We start from the raw sequence: 19,268 nt of genomic DNA, 5'->3' as shown, positions 1-19,268 counted from the left end.
GTAGCTATACAGTTTTTCCCAGTATACCTACAGCACAAGTATTGGATTTTTTGTATTTTGTTTTTATACTTCACCTTTTCATGTTCAAAAAATGCAGCAATTATTTCTAGATTCATGTGATCACTTCAACGTTGAAAGTGTATTTTATACCAATAGTCCTCTCTCTGTCAGTTACTTCCTCTGGATATTTATTGACTGCTTACCGTGCCCTCTATGTTCCTGTGCTGTTGTCCAGGTGATGAGGGCAGTGGCTCGGGCAGTGGCAGCGGCTGCACGGAGGCCTGCGTCACTGAGTTTGACTTTGCCAGCACCGAGGCACCGGTGGTGGGAGCGGACCGGAGCGGGAGCGGCCCGGTGGAGGATTCAGCAGCAGCCACACACCCTGCTCCCTCAGCAGCCCTGCTGGCCAGCCTGTCCTTCTCAGTCCTGGCACTGCACAGGCTATGGAGATAATGCTGGGGGAACTCACCCAACGTGGACAGAAGGATCTCTCTCTACGGTGTGTTTTTCTACTCAAGCAGACTGGAGCTACAGTCAAGCAGACAGTATTCAGGCAGCCTTGGCCTCTCGGATAGGTAGAGGGGTCTTCTCTGCTCTGGAGACAGCAGTCATGCATCCTGGATCCCCCTTCCTCCTCCTAAAGTGTCTGGTCATTGGTGCCATCCTTAGGCAGGACTTCACATGACTCCCGTCACTCCAAAATAGAAACAGATGATCCACCGTCAAACATTGTTCAAGAAGCCCAAAGGAATTACTTTTTTCTGGCATAAGGTAGATGTTATTAGGTCTCCATGAGAAAAAGTAATTGCACTTTTGGTCTTGTTTTTTTTATGCTATAGAAGATGATTATGTTGTACCACTGTGAGATTGTGGCGAGGGTGCACCAAGAGGTGATCAGAAGATAGAACTAGAACATGTCTACTATGGTGTACGGTGATCTCAGCTGGCAGGTATTTTACTTGTTGACAGGTCAGCAGTGCATTTCTTCATTCATAAAACAAACCCGAATTCCCCAAAATCACAGAAAAATACCATAGATACAGTATGGCTTTCACATTAATTGTTGATTTCGTCCTTGGTTCTTCTGCTTTAAATATTATTGAATATTTTTCTACATTGACAGAAATACATACATATGATACATATGAAACATGTTTAATGTTAATCAGGTAAAGTAAAATATTGTACAACTCAAACACTATATATACAAAAGTATGTGGACATCCCTTCAAATTAGTGGATTTGGCTGTTTCAGCCACATCCGTCGCTGACAGGTGTTTAAAATCGAGCACACCACCATGCAATCTCAATAGACAAACATTGGCAGTAGAATGGCCTTACTGAAGAGCTCAGTTTGTCAAATGTCTGCCCTGCTAGAGCTGCCTCGGTCAACTGTAAGTTCTGTGATTGTGAAGTGGATATGTCTAGAAGCAACAACCGCTCAGCCGTGAAGTGGTAGGCCACACAATTACACAGAACGGGACAGCTGACTGCTGAAGCGCATAGCGCGTAAAAACATCTGTCCACAGTTGCAGCACTCACTACCGAGTTCCAAACTGCCTCTGGAAGCAATATTAGCTCAAGAACTGTTAGTCGGGAGCTTCATGAAGTGGGTTTCCATGGCCGAGCAGCCACACACAAGACTAAGATCACCATGCTCAATACTAAGCGTTGGCTGGAGCAGTGTAAAGCCTGCGCCTCATTGGACTCTGGAGCAGTGGAAACGCGTTCTCTGGAGTGATGAATCACGCTTCACAATCTGGCAGTTCGACAGACGAATCTGGGTTTGGCAGATGCCAGTAGAACGCTACCTGCCCAAATGCATAGTGCCAAGTGTAAAGTTTGGTGGAGGATAAATATTGGTCTGGGGCAGTTTTTCATGGTTCTGGCTAGGCCCCTTAGTTCCAGTGAAGAGAAATATTAAACCTACAGCATACAATGGCATTCTAGGCGATTCTGTGCTTCCATCTTTATGGCAACAGTTTGGGGAAGGCCCTTTCCTGTTCAGCATGTCAATGCCCCCGTGCACAAAGCAAAGTTCTTACAGAAATGGTTTGTCGAGATCGGTGTGGAAGAACTTGACTGTCCTGCACAGGGTCCGGGCCTCAACCCTATCGAACTCCTTTGGGATGAATTGGTGAAATAAATCAAATAAACATTGGAACGCCGACTGCGAGCCAGGCCTAATCGCCCACCATCAGTGCCCGACCTCACTAATGCTCTTGTGACTGAATGGAAGCAAAGGGGGGACCAACTCCATATTAAAGCCCGGAGATGTTGAGATGTTTGACGAGCAGGTGTCCACATACTTTTGGCCATGTAGTGTGTCTAATATAAGTTTTTACCATTTACTGCATTCTGTTGTTTTGAGTGCAGATGTTATCATACCACAAAGAACCTCATCAGAATGATTGCTTTAAGTTATGTTATATGGTGTTATCCACTATGTCAGATTTTCCCATAATTGGAGGGAATAAGAGAATGTCCAACCATTTAGAAACGATCGGTCTGCATTTATTGGTATGAGGTTATTGAAAGTTTACATCCTTTTTTCCCCTTCTATTTTTTTATATCCTCAGATATGAACCTTTCCCTGATAACTCAGGATTGAGATGTTTTTAATGTTAATTCAACTTGTTTTGAACTGCACATGCTTAACTTCATAAGCATATGTTCATCTCGTGTTTTCACTACCTGCAATGTGATGTCTAACTTCCCATCTGTCACTATGAAGGCAAATGTAGACACAGTAAGACACCATGTTCTAACAGTTCTAGCAAGCAACTCAACTGAGGCCCTCAGATTTCAAGATTTCCAACATTTATTGACAAGATCATTCAGTAATCCGTTTTATGGAAGATACATGTGCAGTTAAAGTTAATGCACTTAAATATCTCTAATGTCAAGTGAGCTAATGTCGACATCTGCATTTAACTGTAACCACTAATGTCTTTATAATTCACAAGTAGATGTGTCAAAATTACCGTTCACATAACATTGATTCAAACATTGATTCAAACCAGTTATTCATTCATGATTAAAAACAAGAGAGAACGAATGAGGATCAAGATGAGGTGTCAAATTGTAGTAGGTAAAAACATAGGACATTGAAGACAAAAAAAAATGCCAAAGGCTAAAAAAAAAGCCCCCTTCATTTATCTCTGGCGCCTGAGTGGTTCTGTGTGCCAGAGACAGGCTCAAAGCCGACCACAGCCACCTGTGAAATGAGAATCTTAGAAGGTAGAGAGTGTCTGGACAGGGTTGAATGCTCCAGTGAGGATAGGCAGTAGAGCGTACCTACAGAGACTGGGAAAGGATTGGCATTACTGAAGGGGGCGTACTGTATTTCCCCCCTCAAATGCTAGCCAACAAAACCAGCCTCGAGTAGTATGGTGTTCTCAGAGGGCCGGCCGGTCAACTCAGTAAACCATGAAGGCCAGCTAAGCTAAGCATACATATCAAGGGAGTTAGCCAGTATTATATTAATATTCTTCAGCTCTTATTATCATCTCTTATTGGCCTTGTTGCAGCATATCAATTGTGAGCTTGCTTCGTTGCCTCTTGATTAACCAGTATTAGTGTTCACCTTGGCAGATGATGATGATGTGCAAAATAATGGAGAACAAACATTTTTGTCTCTTTGTCAGTGTGTCCTTAAAATAAGATTCTTTATTATGAATAATGATCTCGCAGGATGCAGTTTTTTTGTTGTTGTATTATTGCACTTTTAATGGTCATATTTTTCTTATATTTTGTCTTGTACTGTATGTTCATGGATCAGCAAAAGTAATGTAAAAAACTAATGTTTCAGAAACCTTATTCATCAACACTTCATACAATCAACTGCATTCTATTGTAACAAAAAAATATATGATCACGATAATATCTTGCTTGGAGTTGGAAAACGGTTTCAAGCCAATAAGTTTGATGATATAGTTAACATAAAGACCGTACAAACAAATATGCCTTACAGTTTTTTAATGCAATTAAAATGGTTGCATCTGTGTTTTGTTACTCTTTCATGCAAATAAATATTTGTTAAAAAGATAATAATAGCTTTGCAATTTTTGAAAATGTTATTTAAATGCATAATATATATTTTTTAATATATATTATAATGGATTCTTCAGTTAGGGACAAAAACTGGATCATTATCTTAGGTAATAATGGATACATCATCATATTAATAAATCATTTCACATAAACAAAATGTCCTACTGTATGATCTGTTGTTTTTTAAACAGAACAAGAACAGGGTAGTGTAGGTAAAAGAAGAAGCAAAGCACTAATACATTGTACTGTAAATTCCCATCAACAATGTCTGGTTTGACAGAGCGCGAGTAATTTAGTACTGAGATACATTTCAACATGAGAAGCAACAAGGATATTAACCCAACGTGTACAGTACATACTGTTTAGGCTTCCTCTGTGTACTTTTTGTTGGTGAACTGTGCATTGATAAGGGGTTCAAAGCCACGCTTCCTGCGCTGCTGCAAGTAGAGGACCAAGACAAGTAGAAGAACCAGGAGACCCAGGAAAACACCGCCCAGAGTGGACCCCAGCACAAACACAAAGCCACTGTCCATAGCTGAGGAAGGGATATAAGAAGAGAGATTTAATGCAAACAAGACCTTAATGAGAGCTTTCTTATTTCATTTTGACCTGATAATAAAATAAGAAAAAGTTGATGACGATTTATTTTATTGCAAAGACGACTGTGAAATCACTAACCATCCAGTTCAATGGCATAAGAATATCCCAGCTGGTCAGACGCAACGTAAATCTCTTCATTGGTCACAGGAGGGAAGAATGGCACCATGTTGTAATCTCTGTTGTGACCAATGGGGGCCATCTCATCGGGGAAACTGGAGTTTGGAGGAACAGACTTCCTCATCCACTCATCAAAAATGGCATCAGTGAAAGCATGGAGCACCTTTAAAGAGATAGAGACTTATGCAACTTTAAAACATTTGGTAACACTTTAAATGAAGTTGCCAACACTACATCAAATTGTCCTTTATTACAATGCAACTGCACAGTAATAACTGTAGTAACAGTAAAGTAACCACATAGTTATTGCTATGCATTTACATTGTAATAGGGTTTAGCGGTATCAGGTATTACACAATTGGTACAAGGACGGTGTAATTCCACATCCACTTGCTGAAGGTTATTCCACATGCATAATTATTCCACATGTTATTGTTCCACGATGTAACTGCTGTTACACAATTACACATTTGAAAGTCCCCTGTGAATTACAATGTTAATAATTAGTCAAACCAAAATATGACCTTGTCAGATGTAACTACACTGCCATCAAATCCAAGTGTAATTTCAGGGGTTGATACCATCTTGATCGAATGATGTAAATAGACTAGGACATGAGAGGCTGTTACATGCTAACCACAGAGTAATGAAAGGCATTATTACCTACAGGGTTTCCCTTCACATTAAGTAGCTTGGTCCTGGCTGGTTACACGATAATTACAAGTGTATCCCATTCAACTACGTCCTTCTTACATGACTTTTTTATTCGGTATAACCTTAGAAGCAGGTAATAACGCAGACAAAAAAATGTATTTAAAATAACCAGCAGTTAATGAGAGGGTGTGCCTTGTTGCAATTGTTTTTACTAGGTCCTAGCCGATTTACATAATTACATCAAGACGATATCAACGCTGGTATTACCTGTGGATTTGACGGTAGTGGCACTGTATAGTATAGTAACGAGGTCATATATTGGTTCAAGTTATTAAAATGATCATTCACAGGTGACTTTCAAACGTGTAATGGCAAAACGAGTTACATAGTGGAACAAGAAAATATTGAATAACATCAGGGGGATATCCTTCAGCAAGTGGATGTGTAATTACAAAGTCTGTGTTCTAATTGTGTAATAACTTAAACCGCTATAACTCTAGTATCATGTAATTACATAGTAACTACAATGTTGTTACTACAGTTATTACTGTGTAGTTACATAGTAATAGGGACAACTTAATATAAGGTGATATCAAACGTTTAAGCATCTTCTGCACAGAAAACGGCTAACTACAAAATAGTTTACTTTATCCCACATGACAGTCAAATACAATACTGCAATACATGGACTCATAAGCAATTGTTCAAACTAGATCATTACTAGAAAGATGGGGTCATTGGCTGCAGAGTGAGACAGAGCACTGGTTCCATTGAGGAAGGAGTGGACCAGGTTGTGCAGGTTGTTCACTGAGGAGTCAAGCTCTGCCTCGCCATCTGGCTTGTCATAGCCTTCAAGAGAATTCCTGTGTAGAAAACCAATTACAGTTGGAAGTCAGAAACAATGCAATCGAGACAGATGACTCAACGTGACTTTATTGGATAATACCTTATGCGTAATGTCCCAGGTCAGCGTCAATAGATTAGGTCACCTGAAGCTGAAGGTAGAGTTAGTGTAGAACGGAGCGTTGTCAAAGTCTCTGATGTTTAAACAGCTCCTGACATCATTCATGGTGGGCAGACTCGTGTCGGTCCTCGCGCCACCCAGCTGACCTCTCCTAATGCTCCCCTCACTGGTCCCATTACAGAGAGTGACCAGGCGGTTATATTCATCCAGGCTGGGGGGGGGGGGGGGATTCAAGCAACATGTACCCAGTAGTATCAAAACCAGCATAGGCCCAGAAAGCATAAACAGCACAGGTATAGTACAGCCAGGGCATGGTTTCCCAAGCATGGATGAAGCCTAGTCCTTTACTTTCAATGAAATGTCTTAATTGGTTTTGGGCTAGATTCAATCCGATTGACATAGCGTTGTTTTGGCGGTGTCGAAGGTGGAACTGCTTTAGATCTGTCAAATCCACAAGGGTCTCGTTGCGTTATCGCAGAGACTGCCATTGGATGCAACAAAGCCACACTCGACTATAATCTGACAAATCCCATGCAGTCCGCAGTTTCAAGTTAGACTCATAGACATAAATCCCCCCCAGCCAAATGAACATATAAACATGCGTTTGCCTAACCAGTGTTGACTCAACATGTTCAGCTAAAAAATATATAATATATGGATACATTACCGTTCAAAAGTTTGGGGTCACTTAGAAATGTCCTTGTTTTTGAAAGAAAAGCTAATTTTTTTCCCATTAAAATAACTTCAAATTGATCAGAAATACAGTATAGACATTGTTAATGTTGTAAATGACTATTGTAGCTGGAAACGGACAGTTTTTTAATGGAATATCTACATAGGCGTACAGAGGCCCATTCTTAGCAACCGTCACTCCTGTGTTTCAACGGCATGTTGTGTTAGCTAATCCAAGTTTATCATTTTGAAAGGCTATTTGATCATCAGAAAATCCTTTTACAATTATGTTAGCACAGCTGAAAACTGTTGTTCTGATTAAAGAAGAAATAAAACTGGCCTTCTTTAGACTCATTGAGTATCTGGAGCATCAGCATTTGTGGATTCGATTACAGGCTCAAAATGGCCAGAAACAAATAACTTTCTTCTGAAACTTGTCAGGGTATTCTTGTTCTGAGAAATGAAGGCTATTCCATGCTAGAAATTGCCAAGAAACTGAAGATCTCGTACAACGCTGTGCACTACTCCCTTCACAGAACAGCGCAAACTGGCTCTAACCAGAATAGAAAGAGGAGTGGGAGGCCCCGGTGCACAACTGGACAAGAGGACAAGTACATTAGAGTGTCTAGTTTGAGAAACTGACGCCTCACAAGTCCTCAACTGGAAGCTTCATTAAATAGTGCACGCAAAACACCAGTCTCAATGTCAACAGTGAAGAAGCGACTCCGGGATGCTGGTGCAATTTAGATTTTTGCCACTAGATGGCAGCAGTGTATGTGCAACGTTTTAGACTGATCCAATTAACCTTTGCATTTAGCTCAAAATGTTGTATCCAGCCTGCCCAAATGTGCCTAATTGGTTTATTGATACATTTTCAAGGTCATAACTGTGCACTCTCCTCACAATAGCAATAGCAATAATAACAATAGCACGGTATTATCTCACTGTAATAGCTACTGTGCAGTTAGAGTAACTATAATTTAAGCTTTCTGCCCAGATATGTCTATGTCCTGGGAAATGTTATTGTTGCTTACAACCTAATGCTAATCTCATGCTAATCACATCCTCATGCTAATCACCCCCCCCCCCCCCCCTTCCCTGTGTGTTGAGATAATTGCGTTGTTTCTCTATAACCTGTCAATTCATGTGCCTTGCCACCATGATATATGGGCCTAACGACAATACATTCAACCACACCTCTGTCCATAATGCATATTGCATGTACAATAAGAGACAGTTACATGGCCTACAGCATGGTCAAGCAAGTTAATGTTTCCCACATTTTCGGACCACTAAACAACTATTGATTTAGAACCACAGAGAGTTACCAGGGATTGTGAAGAGACACAGGCACAGAGACACATACACATGATAAGACAAACACTCTACACACGTACACATGGATGTTGTATTGTAAATATGTGATAGTGGAGTAGTGGCCTGAGGGAAAAACATAAATGTATTGGGTAAAGTGTTATGAAATCTAATACAGTGACAACTAATGTATGCTAAATATCAATGTATGCTAAATATGATGTGGCTGTCCATGGTTCTGATTTCTGTGTGTGAGTGTGTCTGTAGAAAAACATCTTGACTAACCCTACTTGTAGAGAAACGCCAATGCCATCCTGCTCTCTTTCATGTTGACGAAAGGTCTATTACTCTGTCACACAGTACATGTTTTTATTTTTTGTTGTCCTAGGCTACCTGGCTAAAATGCTTGCTCGCTAGCTTAACTTCCATTCATGGGCAACGTTAGCAGTGGTGGAAAAAGTACCCAATTGTCATACTTGAGTTAAAGTAGTTAAAGTAAAGAAAATGACACAAGTAAAAGTGAGTACTTTAAAGTATTTTTAGACCACTGAACGTTAGCTAGTTAGCATTAGCCTTCTACATCCAGCTACATATTGAACTTCCATCCCTTCAGGCCAGGGGTACAACAATGTATGAATTAACCTCTTAATGGTTAGATCAGAATCAACATTATAATCATTGACCAGTATGGACAATTAAGTAAAAACCCTATCCAAATCACTATCCCCATCCATGGCTAATTTAGGAAAGGGCTAATTTTAGATAGCTGGCTAGCTAGCCAACGGAGAACAACACCATGAGATGCAACAATTCAAGTCAATGACGTATGCCCTAAATAGGATTTGATAGGAGTGACGCCAAATCCAAGCTTGCTTCCCTTGACAATTTATTTTTTGGTGCTTGTATACTTTTTTTATGACGGGAGGCCAGATGCTCGCTGGCTTACCTAGCCTTCAATGCTACGGGCGGCAACAATTCAATTGGACCACATAGCTTCCGATAGATGGCCAATACGTAGAGAAACAAAGGGCCGCTGTTTCGCTCGCTCGGATGATTTCTCTTGTGAGATTACATTCAGCCTCGTGTGATTTGAAAGAAAATTATGAAACACAGAGAGACAAAAGACATTTTTACTTTTGGTAGATTTTTGGGGGGAAAGCTTGGCTTCCCTTGGCATCCATGAATACACACCACTGCTTCTTATCTGCACATCGTTCCCTTATGCCATACTCGTTACATCTCAATTGCTATGTTGCTTACAGTGCATTCGGAAAGTATTCTGACCCTTTCCCTTATTCCACATTTTGTTACATTACTGACTTATTCTAAAATGTATTCAATAAAACAATTTCCTCGTCAATCTACACACAATACTCCATAATTACAAAGTGAAAACAGGTTTAGAAATTTTATCAAATTAAATAAAAAATAAAAACAAAAATACTTCATTTACATAAGTATTCAGACACTTTGCTACGAGACTCGAAATCTAGCTCGAGTGCATCCTTGAGATGTTCCTACAACATTGATTGGAGTCTCCCTGTGGAAAATTCAATTGATTGGAGATGATTTGGAAAGACACATCTGTCTATATAAGGTCTCGCAGTTTAAAGTGCATGTCAGAGTAAAAAACAAGTCATGAAATCGAAGGAATTGTCTGTAGAGCTCCGAGACAGGATTGTGTCGAGGCACAAATCTGGGGAAGGGTACCAAAAAAAACTTCCACCATGCTGTGGGGATGTTTTTTAGTGGCAGGGACTGGGAGACTAGTCCGGATTGAGGGAAAGATGAACGGAGCAAAGGACAGAGAGATCCTTGATGAAAACCTGCTCCAGAGCGTTCAGGACCTCAGAATGCTGTGAAGGTTCACCTTCCAACAGGACAACGACCCTAAGCATACAGCCACGACAACGCAGGAGTGGCTTCGGGACAAGTGTCTGAATGTCCTTGAGAGGCCCAGTCAGAGCCCGGACCAGAACCCAATCGAACATCTCCGGAGAGACCTGAAAATTGTTGTGCAGCGACGCTCCCAATCCAACCTGACAGAGCTTGAGAGGATCTGCAAAGAAGAATGGGAGAAACTCCCCAAATACAGGCGTGCCAAACTTGTAGCGTCATACCCAAGAAGACTCAAGGCTGTAATTGCTGCCAAAGGTGCTTCAACAAAGTACTGAATAAAGGGTCTGAATACTTATGTGAATGTGATATTGAAGTTTTTTATTTGTATGCATTTGCAAAAATAAAAATTTTGCTTTGTCATGATGGGGTATTGTGTGTAAATTGAAAAACAATTTCATCCATTTTCGAATAAGTCTGTAATGTAACAAAATGTGGAATAAGTCAAGGGGTCTGAATACTTTTCGAATGCACTGTAGGTCTCATTAGTTTGTTATTCATTATTTTAGGCAATTTTGGAATGATGCATTTCTTTGTTCTGTTTACTTTGTGAATTATAATTAGTTCATGTGCTTTTCTCAATGAGGAGGGGATACTATAATGTTGTTGGGTCTGTAACCATGTTTGCCAGCAAGTAATAGACCCATGTAATTCCAGTTGATATTGCAAAGGTTGTTTTGTTTGGTTTAGGCCTAATAAAATACTTCAAATGGTAGGCTAATATGCACTGAACATAAATGTAATAATGTTTGTGCATGGTTTAAAAGTCAAAACCGACGTCGGCATTAGTTAATTATTGAAGGAGAATGCAGTTTTTATCGAGTTACACAAATCCACAAGGAGTCACTAGAAACCATATTTATCTAAGCAAGTCAGCCATATCAGCCATTGTTTGTTTTTTTATCCAGTAAATGAGGCTGAATGAACTTTTCGCTGCCAGATGAGGCTACGCTGATAGCCAGATGAGGCTACGCTGATAGCCAGATGAGGCTACGCTGATAGCCAGATGTAGCGGTAATAAAGATTCATTCCATGGTGCTGAAAAGAAAGCTCCTCTGTCGGACAGATTTATGTAGGCTCTAACAGTTTGTGGGCACCGTTTGTCACCGTTATAGTTTAATCCCCCCCCCCCACCACCACCACCACAACCAAGATTTACATGCTAATATTGACACTGAGCGTAACACATCTATAGTTTGATATTTGAGAGTCATTATTTCTAATATCGATAATGACTGCACTTTCTAGCGCTGGATTGAACCTCTAACACAGGAGGGATAATCATGAAGTGGTTTGTGACACACAAGAGCAGCCGCTCACCGATACGTCAGCTCATACCACAGTTACACCTCCAACCCCGCCGAAACAACGGTGGTTAACACGGGTTAATGCACGATCTGATTGAATCCAGGTCTTAATCTGTTTCCGGGTAACCTGCCCCACAATGTTTTGAACTCGTTTCTGTCCAAAAACGCACCTGTCGCACACCACTCCCCAATTGGAGAACCTGGACTGGTTACTGATGAGAGAGGGGTTGTCTGGGTTGCGCCCCCCCAGGAGAGAGTCTGTGCAGACGTCACACTCAGTCTGCCCTGTGGCAAAGTTCCAGTATGGAACAGCAAAGTTCTCATTGCCAGTCAGTCTCTGCAGAATTGAGGAAAGGTTCACTTTCATTCTCATCCATATTTGAAGCAGTTTTTCACGTCTTTCTCGTCATCATTCAAACCCACTCTTACCTGCAGGTCTCTCTCCAGACTGAGAAGGTGGTATCTGTGCCAGGTGACGAAGGCTGGTCCTTTGTGGGAGAAGTCAATGGCCTTGAAAGGACGACCTGGACCTACAGGGAAACACAAGTTTTTTCATGAGCAACTTCTGAATGTTCTCTTCTGTTATCTATACAATGCATGGAGATTGGAGAGTATTATATAAACATATAACTAGTAAATAAGTAACACAGCAAGTGAGTCATTTATAACATTTGTCTTTCATTTATGTTGCAACCAAGAAGGGATTAGCTTGAAGGTTGAATGTCATTTAATGTACACTGAGTGCACAAAACATTAAGAACACCTGCTCTTTCCATGACGTAGACAAGCTATGATCCCTTATTGATGTCGCTTGTTAAATCCACTTCAATCAGGGTAGATGAAGGGGAGGAGAGAGGTACAAAAAATGTTTTTTTATGACTTCAGACAATTGAGACATGGATTGTGTGTGTGTGCCATTCAGAGTGAATGGGCAAGACAAAATATTTAAATGCCTTTGAACAGGGTATGGTAGTAGGCACCGTTTTATGTCAAGAACTGCAACGCTGCTGTATAATTAAATATATTGAAATTATTATTTAATCTATAAATGTATGAAATTATAAAATAATCAATGGGTGTTTTACCAAGAAGTGTGTCTCTGACAGAATAGTAATGCTGCCACACAAAGAAGTCGTAGATGGAGATGTTGGCAAACTGGGGCTGGGTTCCATTGGGCCCCAGCAGGCCCAGCCAGTGCTGTGTGGCGATGACATAGTCTGGGTGGGTGGTGCTCTTGGCCCGGTCCAACACATCCAGAAACTCCTGAAGCTCAGCTGGAGTCAGAGAGTGGATGTTCTTCCTCACCACCGGGACTTTACGTACGTCACAGCTTGGTCCTGCCCAGCCAAACTTACACTGGCCACAGTCGAAGCCACCAAAGTTACCTAGACACATGAAGGGGATATAGATAAGGTAAATCAAGTATACGGGAACAGTCAAAAATGTGGACCGTTCCATATACTTATGGGGACAATTCAATTATCACAATTTCTAATTATCACAATTCCCACCTAAAGGGCAACTCCGCAACTTTTCAACCTCATATTCATTATCTCTAGCATCAAACGAATGACTACATATGTGAAAATGGTGCATTTCAATGTTTTGCATAAAATAAAATACAATGTTAAAGGTTCTACCTAATGACTTCATCAACATTTTTAAAATAGTGACATGGGGAGCAAGAAAATGTATTATTGAACCTTTCTTTAAATAGGCATGTCAGTTAATTACTAATTCTTATTGACTACCCCGGCCAAACCTTAACCCGGACGACTCTGGGCCAATTGTGCACAACCCTATGGGACTCACAATCACGGCCGGTTGTAATGCAGCCTAGAATTGAACCAGGGTCTGTAGTGACACCTCTAACACTGAGATGCAGTGCCTTAGACCGTTGTGCCACTCGGGAGCCCTCCCTCTGGCTAGAAAATGCCCTCCCTCTAGCTAGAAACTCATTGCATGTTTTGAAAATGCCCGTTTTTCTTACTTTTAATCGTACTATGTCACAGAGAAGCATTTTTTAGGACCTTCTCATCTTATCTCTTTCACCACAGATCATAGAAACATTCCGTTTTTATTTGTAGACACTGGTTTGGTGCTAAAGATAATTCATATGTGGATGAAAAGTGGTGAAGTTGCCCTTTAGCAATTTTCAATTATTCAATAGTGAACACTGATTTGCTGAAAACATTTATTTAAGATTTAAAGGTGCAATCAGCAGTTGAAACAATAACAAACCCTCACCCCGCCCCTGATTCGATAAAAAGCTGAGGGATGGGGCTGGAGAAATGTAACCACTCTCAAATTCATAGACAGAGTTTAACCATGTTTTTAGTCTTTGTAGTGTTTGTTTATATTAACTTTCTTTACAAATATTGGAGTAAAACAAGCTTATATGTTAGTGTCTGATGGGATATAACAGTTGAACTAAGCTTATGAGGCATTAATAAGTCATTTTCTTCAATAATCAATGGGTACATATCATTAATTTACAATTCCAAAAATGTATGTAGCAACTGCACATTGCCCCTTTAAATGTAACACTTCATTAGGATAGGATAAAGTAATCCTTCTCACCCCCCTTAAAAGATTTAGATGCACTATTGTAAAGTGGCTGCTCCACTGGATGTCATAAGGTGAATGCACCAATTTGTAAGTCGCTCTGGATAAGAGCGTCTGCTAAATGACTTAAATGTAAATGTAATTTTAATTTGACTTACCAAAGCACCTGCATGTCCGATTGAAGAATTTGATAGGCCACCTTTCTCGATCATCAACATTTCTCAACCTATATGGTCCGCCCCAGGGTTTGGTACTGACTCTGATGTCGGAGCAGTTTCCTCGTCCAGATAAAGTTCCACACACATTAGCAGGATCAGAGCCGAGAGCAGGGCAGCACTGCTTTGAGACGATCCCCTCCCCCGTGCTGCAGACTCGAGGAAACTGAGCCTCCGTAGAATCGGGCCTTGTCACAAAACAAACCAAACCTAGCAACAACGCCTTGATCATCTTCAACACCTCTTGTCCTATTCTGGCCACTCACAAACCAGTTTGTACACCAGCACACAGCAATTACGTGCTCAATTATTTTCCCCTAAGGGTATGGAATCACATTTGTAACGCTCCTCAGTTGTGTATTCAACATTTGGCTACAGTCATAAATGTAATTTCACGAGGGACAGCCTGTGAGAAAGTACACTGTGACCCAGTAAGTCTCAGGAACGTTAGAAAAGCCTCCCATGTATGTGCCCTCTATAAGTATGGTCAGAAAGGATTAAGATCATGGTCTCGTGGTAATCACCTGACACACGAGGACTATGAGCTGGACATACCAGTGAACCAGTGAAATGCCTCGGGCCAAAATACATGGGGTGTTGGGTAGTCAACAGAATATGATATCTACAGGTCCATATACTGTGAAACACACAATATTAGTCCCATGAATATTTTTTTTTAAAGTTCACACAATTTAACAACAGATATTGACATCCGATCACTTTTGCAAGTCTGATAACCTACTAACTATAATCCAGTCAGGCCTCCCGAGTGGCGCAGTGGTCTGTGCAGTGCAGTGCAGTGCTAGCTGTGCCACCAGAGATTCTGGGTTTGAGTCCAGGCTCTGTCGCAGCCGGCCGCAACCGGGAGACCCATGGGGCTGTGCACAATTGGCCCAGTGTTGTCCGGGTTAGGGGAGGGTTTGGCTGGCAGGGATATCCTTGTCCCATCGTGCACTAGTGACTCCTGTGGTGGGCTGGGCGCAGTGCACGCTGACACAGTTGCTAGGTGTACAGTGTTTCCTCCGACACATTGGTGCGGCTGGCTTCCGGATTAAGTGGGCATTGTGTCAAGAAGCAGTGCGGCTTGGTTGGGTTGTGTCGGAGGATGCACGGCTCTCATCGCAGGACGCACGGCTCTCGACCTTCGCCTCTCCCGAGCCTGTATGGGAGTTTCAGCGACAAGACTGTAACTACCAATTGTGGAGAAAAAAGGTCATAAAGAATTATAAAACAAACTATAATCCAGTCATCAGTTCTGTTTAGTGTAATTTATAAGGTTGTTTTTGCCAATTTATCGCATGACATATCATTCATATAACCTTAAATCGTTTAAATCATGATAAAACATGGCTCGCATAGTTCATGCAAGAAATCTTCATCTGAACACAAAAACTAAAGAGACTTCCGAATCACACAAGTTATGTTTACTACAACTCTGCATCGGGAAAAACAGATTAAAATACCTTGATCAGATTGTGCTAATTTCGGCGTATGGAGGCCATGCGGATTAGGAACATGCAGGCTGAAATGTTATACTTTGACCAATCATTTCCCTTTTCTCTGGTATAATCTAAACTATGTTCAGACGTTTCAGTCTAATGCTGTACTTCTGGTGTATTACTGTACCAAATCTCCTTTCCTTTTACGTATTTCAACACGTCCTCAGGTCATGAGATATTCGTCCTCTGAGATTTTAGTGCAGAGCTTGCTGAAAGGGTCACCCTTGTGACAAGAAAGTTCCCCAACCACAACCAAACTCTTACATTTACACTGTTAATGTAGGCTACTTGTGTAGGGTTGTTTCTATCGACGGGGAGAGTTAAATTACATGTTTGTCTTAAGCAACATCATGAACAGGTAGGCTATATTGTATACTGGAGTACTAAGAATTTGTTTTCTTATACTGCGCTGGGAAAAAGTCATCAAATGATTGTGGAATCTTTCTGAGAACCAAGCATTCTTTGTTCTGTGGGAGGAGCTCCAAAATCATCAATGAAGGTAAATGATGCTTGGTACACCAGTGCAGAAATGTCTGACGTCATATGCTTTGTGCTCGTGTGATTAGCTAGATTTTCCCATCCACCTCTTACCTATGGCCTGGCATGTGACTGTTGAGTGAAAAGTCACATGAATACCTAAACTCAGCAACAACAAAAAGAAACGTCCTCTCACTGTCAAGTGCGTTTATTTTCAGCAAATTTAACATGTGTAAATATGTGTATGAATATAACAAGATTCAACAACTGAAACATAAACTGAACAAGTTTTACAGAAATTGAATAATGTGTCCCTGAACAAAGGGGGGGGGGTCAAAATCAAAAGTAACCATCAGTATCTGGTGTGGCCACCAGCTGCATTAAGTACTGCAGTACATCTCCTCCTCATGGACTGCATCAGATTTGCCAGTTCTTGCTGGGAGATGTTACCGCACTCTTCCACCAAGGCACCTAAAAGTTCCAGGACATTTCTGGGGGGAATGGCCCTTGCCTTCACCCTCCGATCCAACAGGTCCCAGACGTGCTCAATGGCTTCGCTGGCCATGGCAGAACACTGACATTCCTGTCTTGCAGGAAGTCACGCACAGAACGAGCAGTATGGCTGGTGGCATTGTCATGCTGAAGGGTCATGTCAGGATGAGCCTGCAGGAAGGCTACCACATGAGGGAGGACGATGTCTTCCATGTAACGCACAGTGTTGAGATTGCCTGCAATGAAAACAAGCTCAGTCTGATAATGCTGTGACACACCGCCCCAGACCATGACGAACCCTCCACCTCCAAATCGATCCTGCTCCAGAGTGCAGGCCTCGGTGTAACGCTCATTCCTTCGACAATAAACGCAAATCTGACCATCACCCCTGGTGAGACAAAACCGTGACTCGTCAGTGAAGAGCACTTTTTGCCAGTCCTGTCTGGTCAGCGACGGTGGGTTTGTGCCCATAGGCGATGTTGTTGCCGGTGATGTCTGGTGAGGACCTGACCTATAACAGGTCTACAATCCCTCAGTCCAACCTCTTTCAGCCTATTGAGGACAGTCTGAGCACTGATGGAGGGATTGTGCATTCCTGGTGTAACTCGGGCAGTTGTTGTTGCCATCCTGTACCTGTCCTGCAGGTGTGATGTTTGGATGTACCGATCCTGTGCAGGTGTTGTTACACGTGGTTTGCCACTGCGAGGACGATCAGCTGTGCGTCCTGTCTCCCTGTAGCGCTGTCTTAGGCGTCTCACAGTACAGACATTGCAATGTATTGCCCTGGCCACATCTGCAGTCCTCATGCCTCCTTGCAGCATGCCTAAGGCACGTTCACACAGATGAGCAGGGACCCTGGGCATCTTTCTTTTGGTGTTTTTCAGAGTCAGTAGAAAGGCCTCTTTAGTGTCCTAAGTTTTCATAACTGTGACCTTAATTGCCTACCATCTGTAAGCTGTTAGTGTCTTAACGACCGTTCCACAAGTGCATGTTCATTAATTGTTTATGGGTCATTGAACAAGCATGGGAAACAGTGTTTCAACCCTTTACAATGAAGATCTGTGAAGTTATTTGGATTTTTACAAATGATCTTTGAACGACAGGGTCCTGAAAAAGCGACATTTCTTTTTTTGCTGAGTTTACATATACTGCTAGTGAGGGCATGAGATTATTTTTTACAAATAAATTCTAATTCCCTAATAAAATTTTAAAAACTGAATCCAAAAGAAAAATCCTGAATCCCAAAATACATTTTTAAATTAAACAAATACTATTCTGTGAAGGTTTGTAGAAACAACGTGCTGGTATTTTAACACTGTCCATTATTGGCATAAAGAAAGATACACTAAAATGTTGTTTATTTAATGGACACAATCATATTTTCTCTCTGCAAGTCTACGCAGTTGTTGAATTACTCAAACGCCAACATTTTATGGACCTAATCTAAGAAATCAACAGAAAGAGTCAGAATGTATTGTGGTTATCAAGAGAGAAAATAGCCCTGAGAAAATTCCCTTTGTGTGACCATACCTCTTAGATAGGGTTAGATGTTAAGTCCCCTATTTAGGGGACTGTGAGCTTTTCTGGACCGGTTCTGACTGACAAGTGAACGAGGCAGGGTCCAGTGCCTTATTGTGCCAGAAAGCTCCATCTATCTGCTTTCCACTATGACTCTGTCAGTGGGGCTGACTTGAAGTCTCAGGTTTCAGACCCACATTTGCATAGGGAGTAAGTGTCACATTTCTGACCTATCCAGACAAAGAATCGCTTTTATTTTTATATTTTTGTAAACTATGTACTTGAGTTTGTGTACTCAAAAGTAACTACACCACAGTCATGTATAACTATTTTACCCGAAAGGTGAGATCTAGACCTTTCTAGAAGGATGTATCATTAGTAGTTATTGTTTATGGCAATCTCATGAAGAAAATATTGCTTTTGTGTAGTCTATTTGCAGGTTGGCATTTATTGTTATGAATCTTGACCTGGAGGCAGCTCTACAGAATGGTCACTAACTTGCACAGCCACAAAGTTCTAAAATCAGATTTTAAACCTGACCCTAACCTTAACCACACTGCTAACTCTAATCTTAAATTAAGACCAAAAGGTAGATGTTTGTTTTCATGAATTTGTACGATATAGCCCATTTTGACTTTGCAGTTGGCCCATCTAGCGGAAATAGCTCAGTTCTGCCTCCATGGCAAGATTCATGACAACCATAAACTTACTGTCTATTTAGGCGGTAATATACATTTTGACATAATATTCAAGAGGTATGTAAATTCTACGCGTTCCTAGGGGTTACCAAACATTTTGCTTCATGACCTACCAGAGTTAAGCAGTGACAAAAACATACCCAGACCAAAATAATAAGTTAATAATTGATTAATAAAACCCTCTTCTTCAAAACATTTAACTGGATGTGGATTTGAGTATGGGCTCT

The 19,268-nt window shown here is 41.2% G+C and overlaps 2 protein-coding genes across 3 annotated transcripts in view; one reads left to right on the top strand and one right to left on the bottom strand.

The window, feature by feature from the left end:
• Positions 1-3,771, top strand: part of LOC115109701 (glypican-6-like) — a 120,614-nt gene extending 116,843 nt beyond the window's left edge. For both annotated transcript variants that reach the window (XM_029634959.2, XM_029634949.2), the window contains one exon: positions 236-3,771. In XM_029634959.2, coding sequence (XP_029490819.1) covers positions 236-453 — 218 coding nt within the window. In that variant the 3' untranslated portion in view covers positions 454-3,771. The remainder of the gene's footprint in view (positions 1-235) is intronic.
• Positions 2,812-14,824, bottom strand: LOC115109696 (L-dopachrome tautomerase-like). The gene is made up of 8 exons (XM_029634935.2): positions 14,301-14,824; positions 12,663-12,962; positions 12,007-12,107; positions 11,748-11,914; positions 6,414-6,599; positions 6,146-6,287; positions 4,732-4,933; positions 2,812-4,588 (listed from the first exon to the last, which is right to left on the bottom strand). Exons 1-8 carry the CDS (start codon positions 14,587-14,589, stop codon positions 4,416-4,418), a joined length of 1,560 nt encoding a protein of 519 aa, XP_029490795.1. The 5' UTR covers positions 14,590-14,824; the 3' UTR covers positions 2,812-4,415.
• Positions 14,825-19,268: the final 4,444 nt, after the last annotated feature.

The sequence above is a fragment of the Oncorhynchus nerka genome, linkage group LG3 (genome assembly GCF_034236695.1).
Source record: "Oncorhynchus nerka isolate Pitt River linkage group LG3, Oner_Uvic_2.0, whole genome shotgun sequence".
In the NCBI taxonomy this organism is placed as follows: Eukaryota; Metazoa; Chordata; class Actinopteri; order Salmoniformes; family Salmonidae; genus Oncorhynchus; species Oncorhynchus nerka.
Note: the sequence above shows the minus strand (reverse complement) of the source record. Positions and strands in the feature narration are given on the sequence as shown.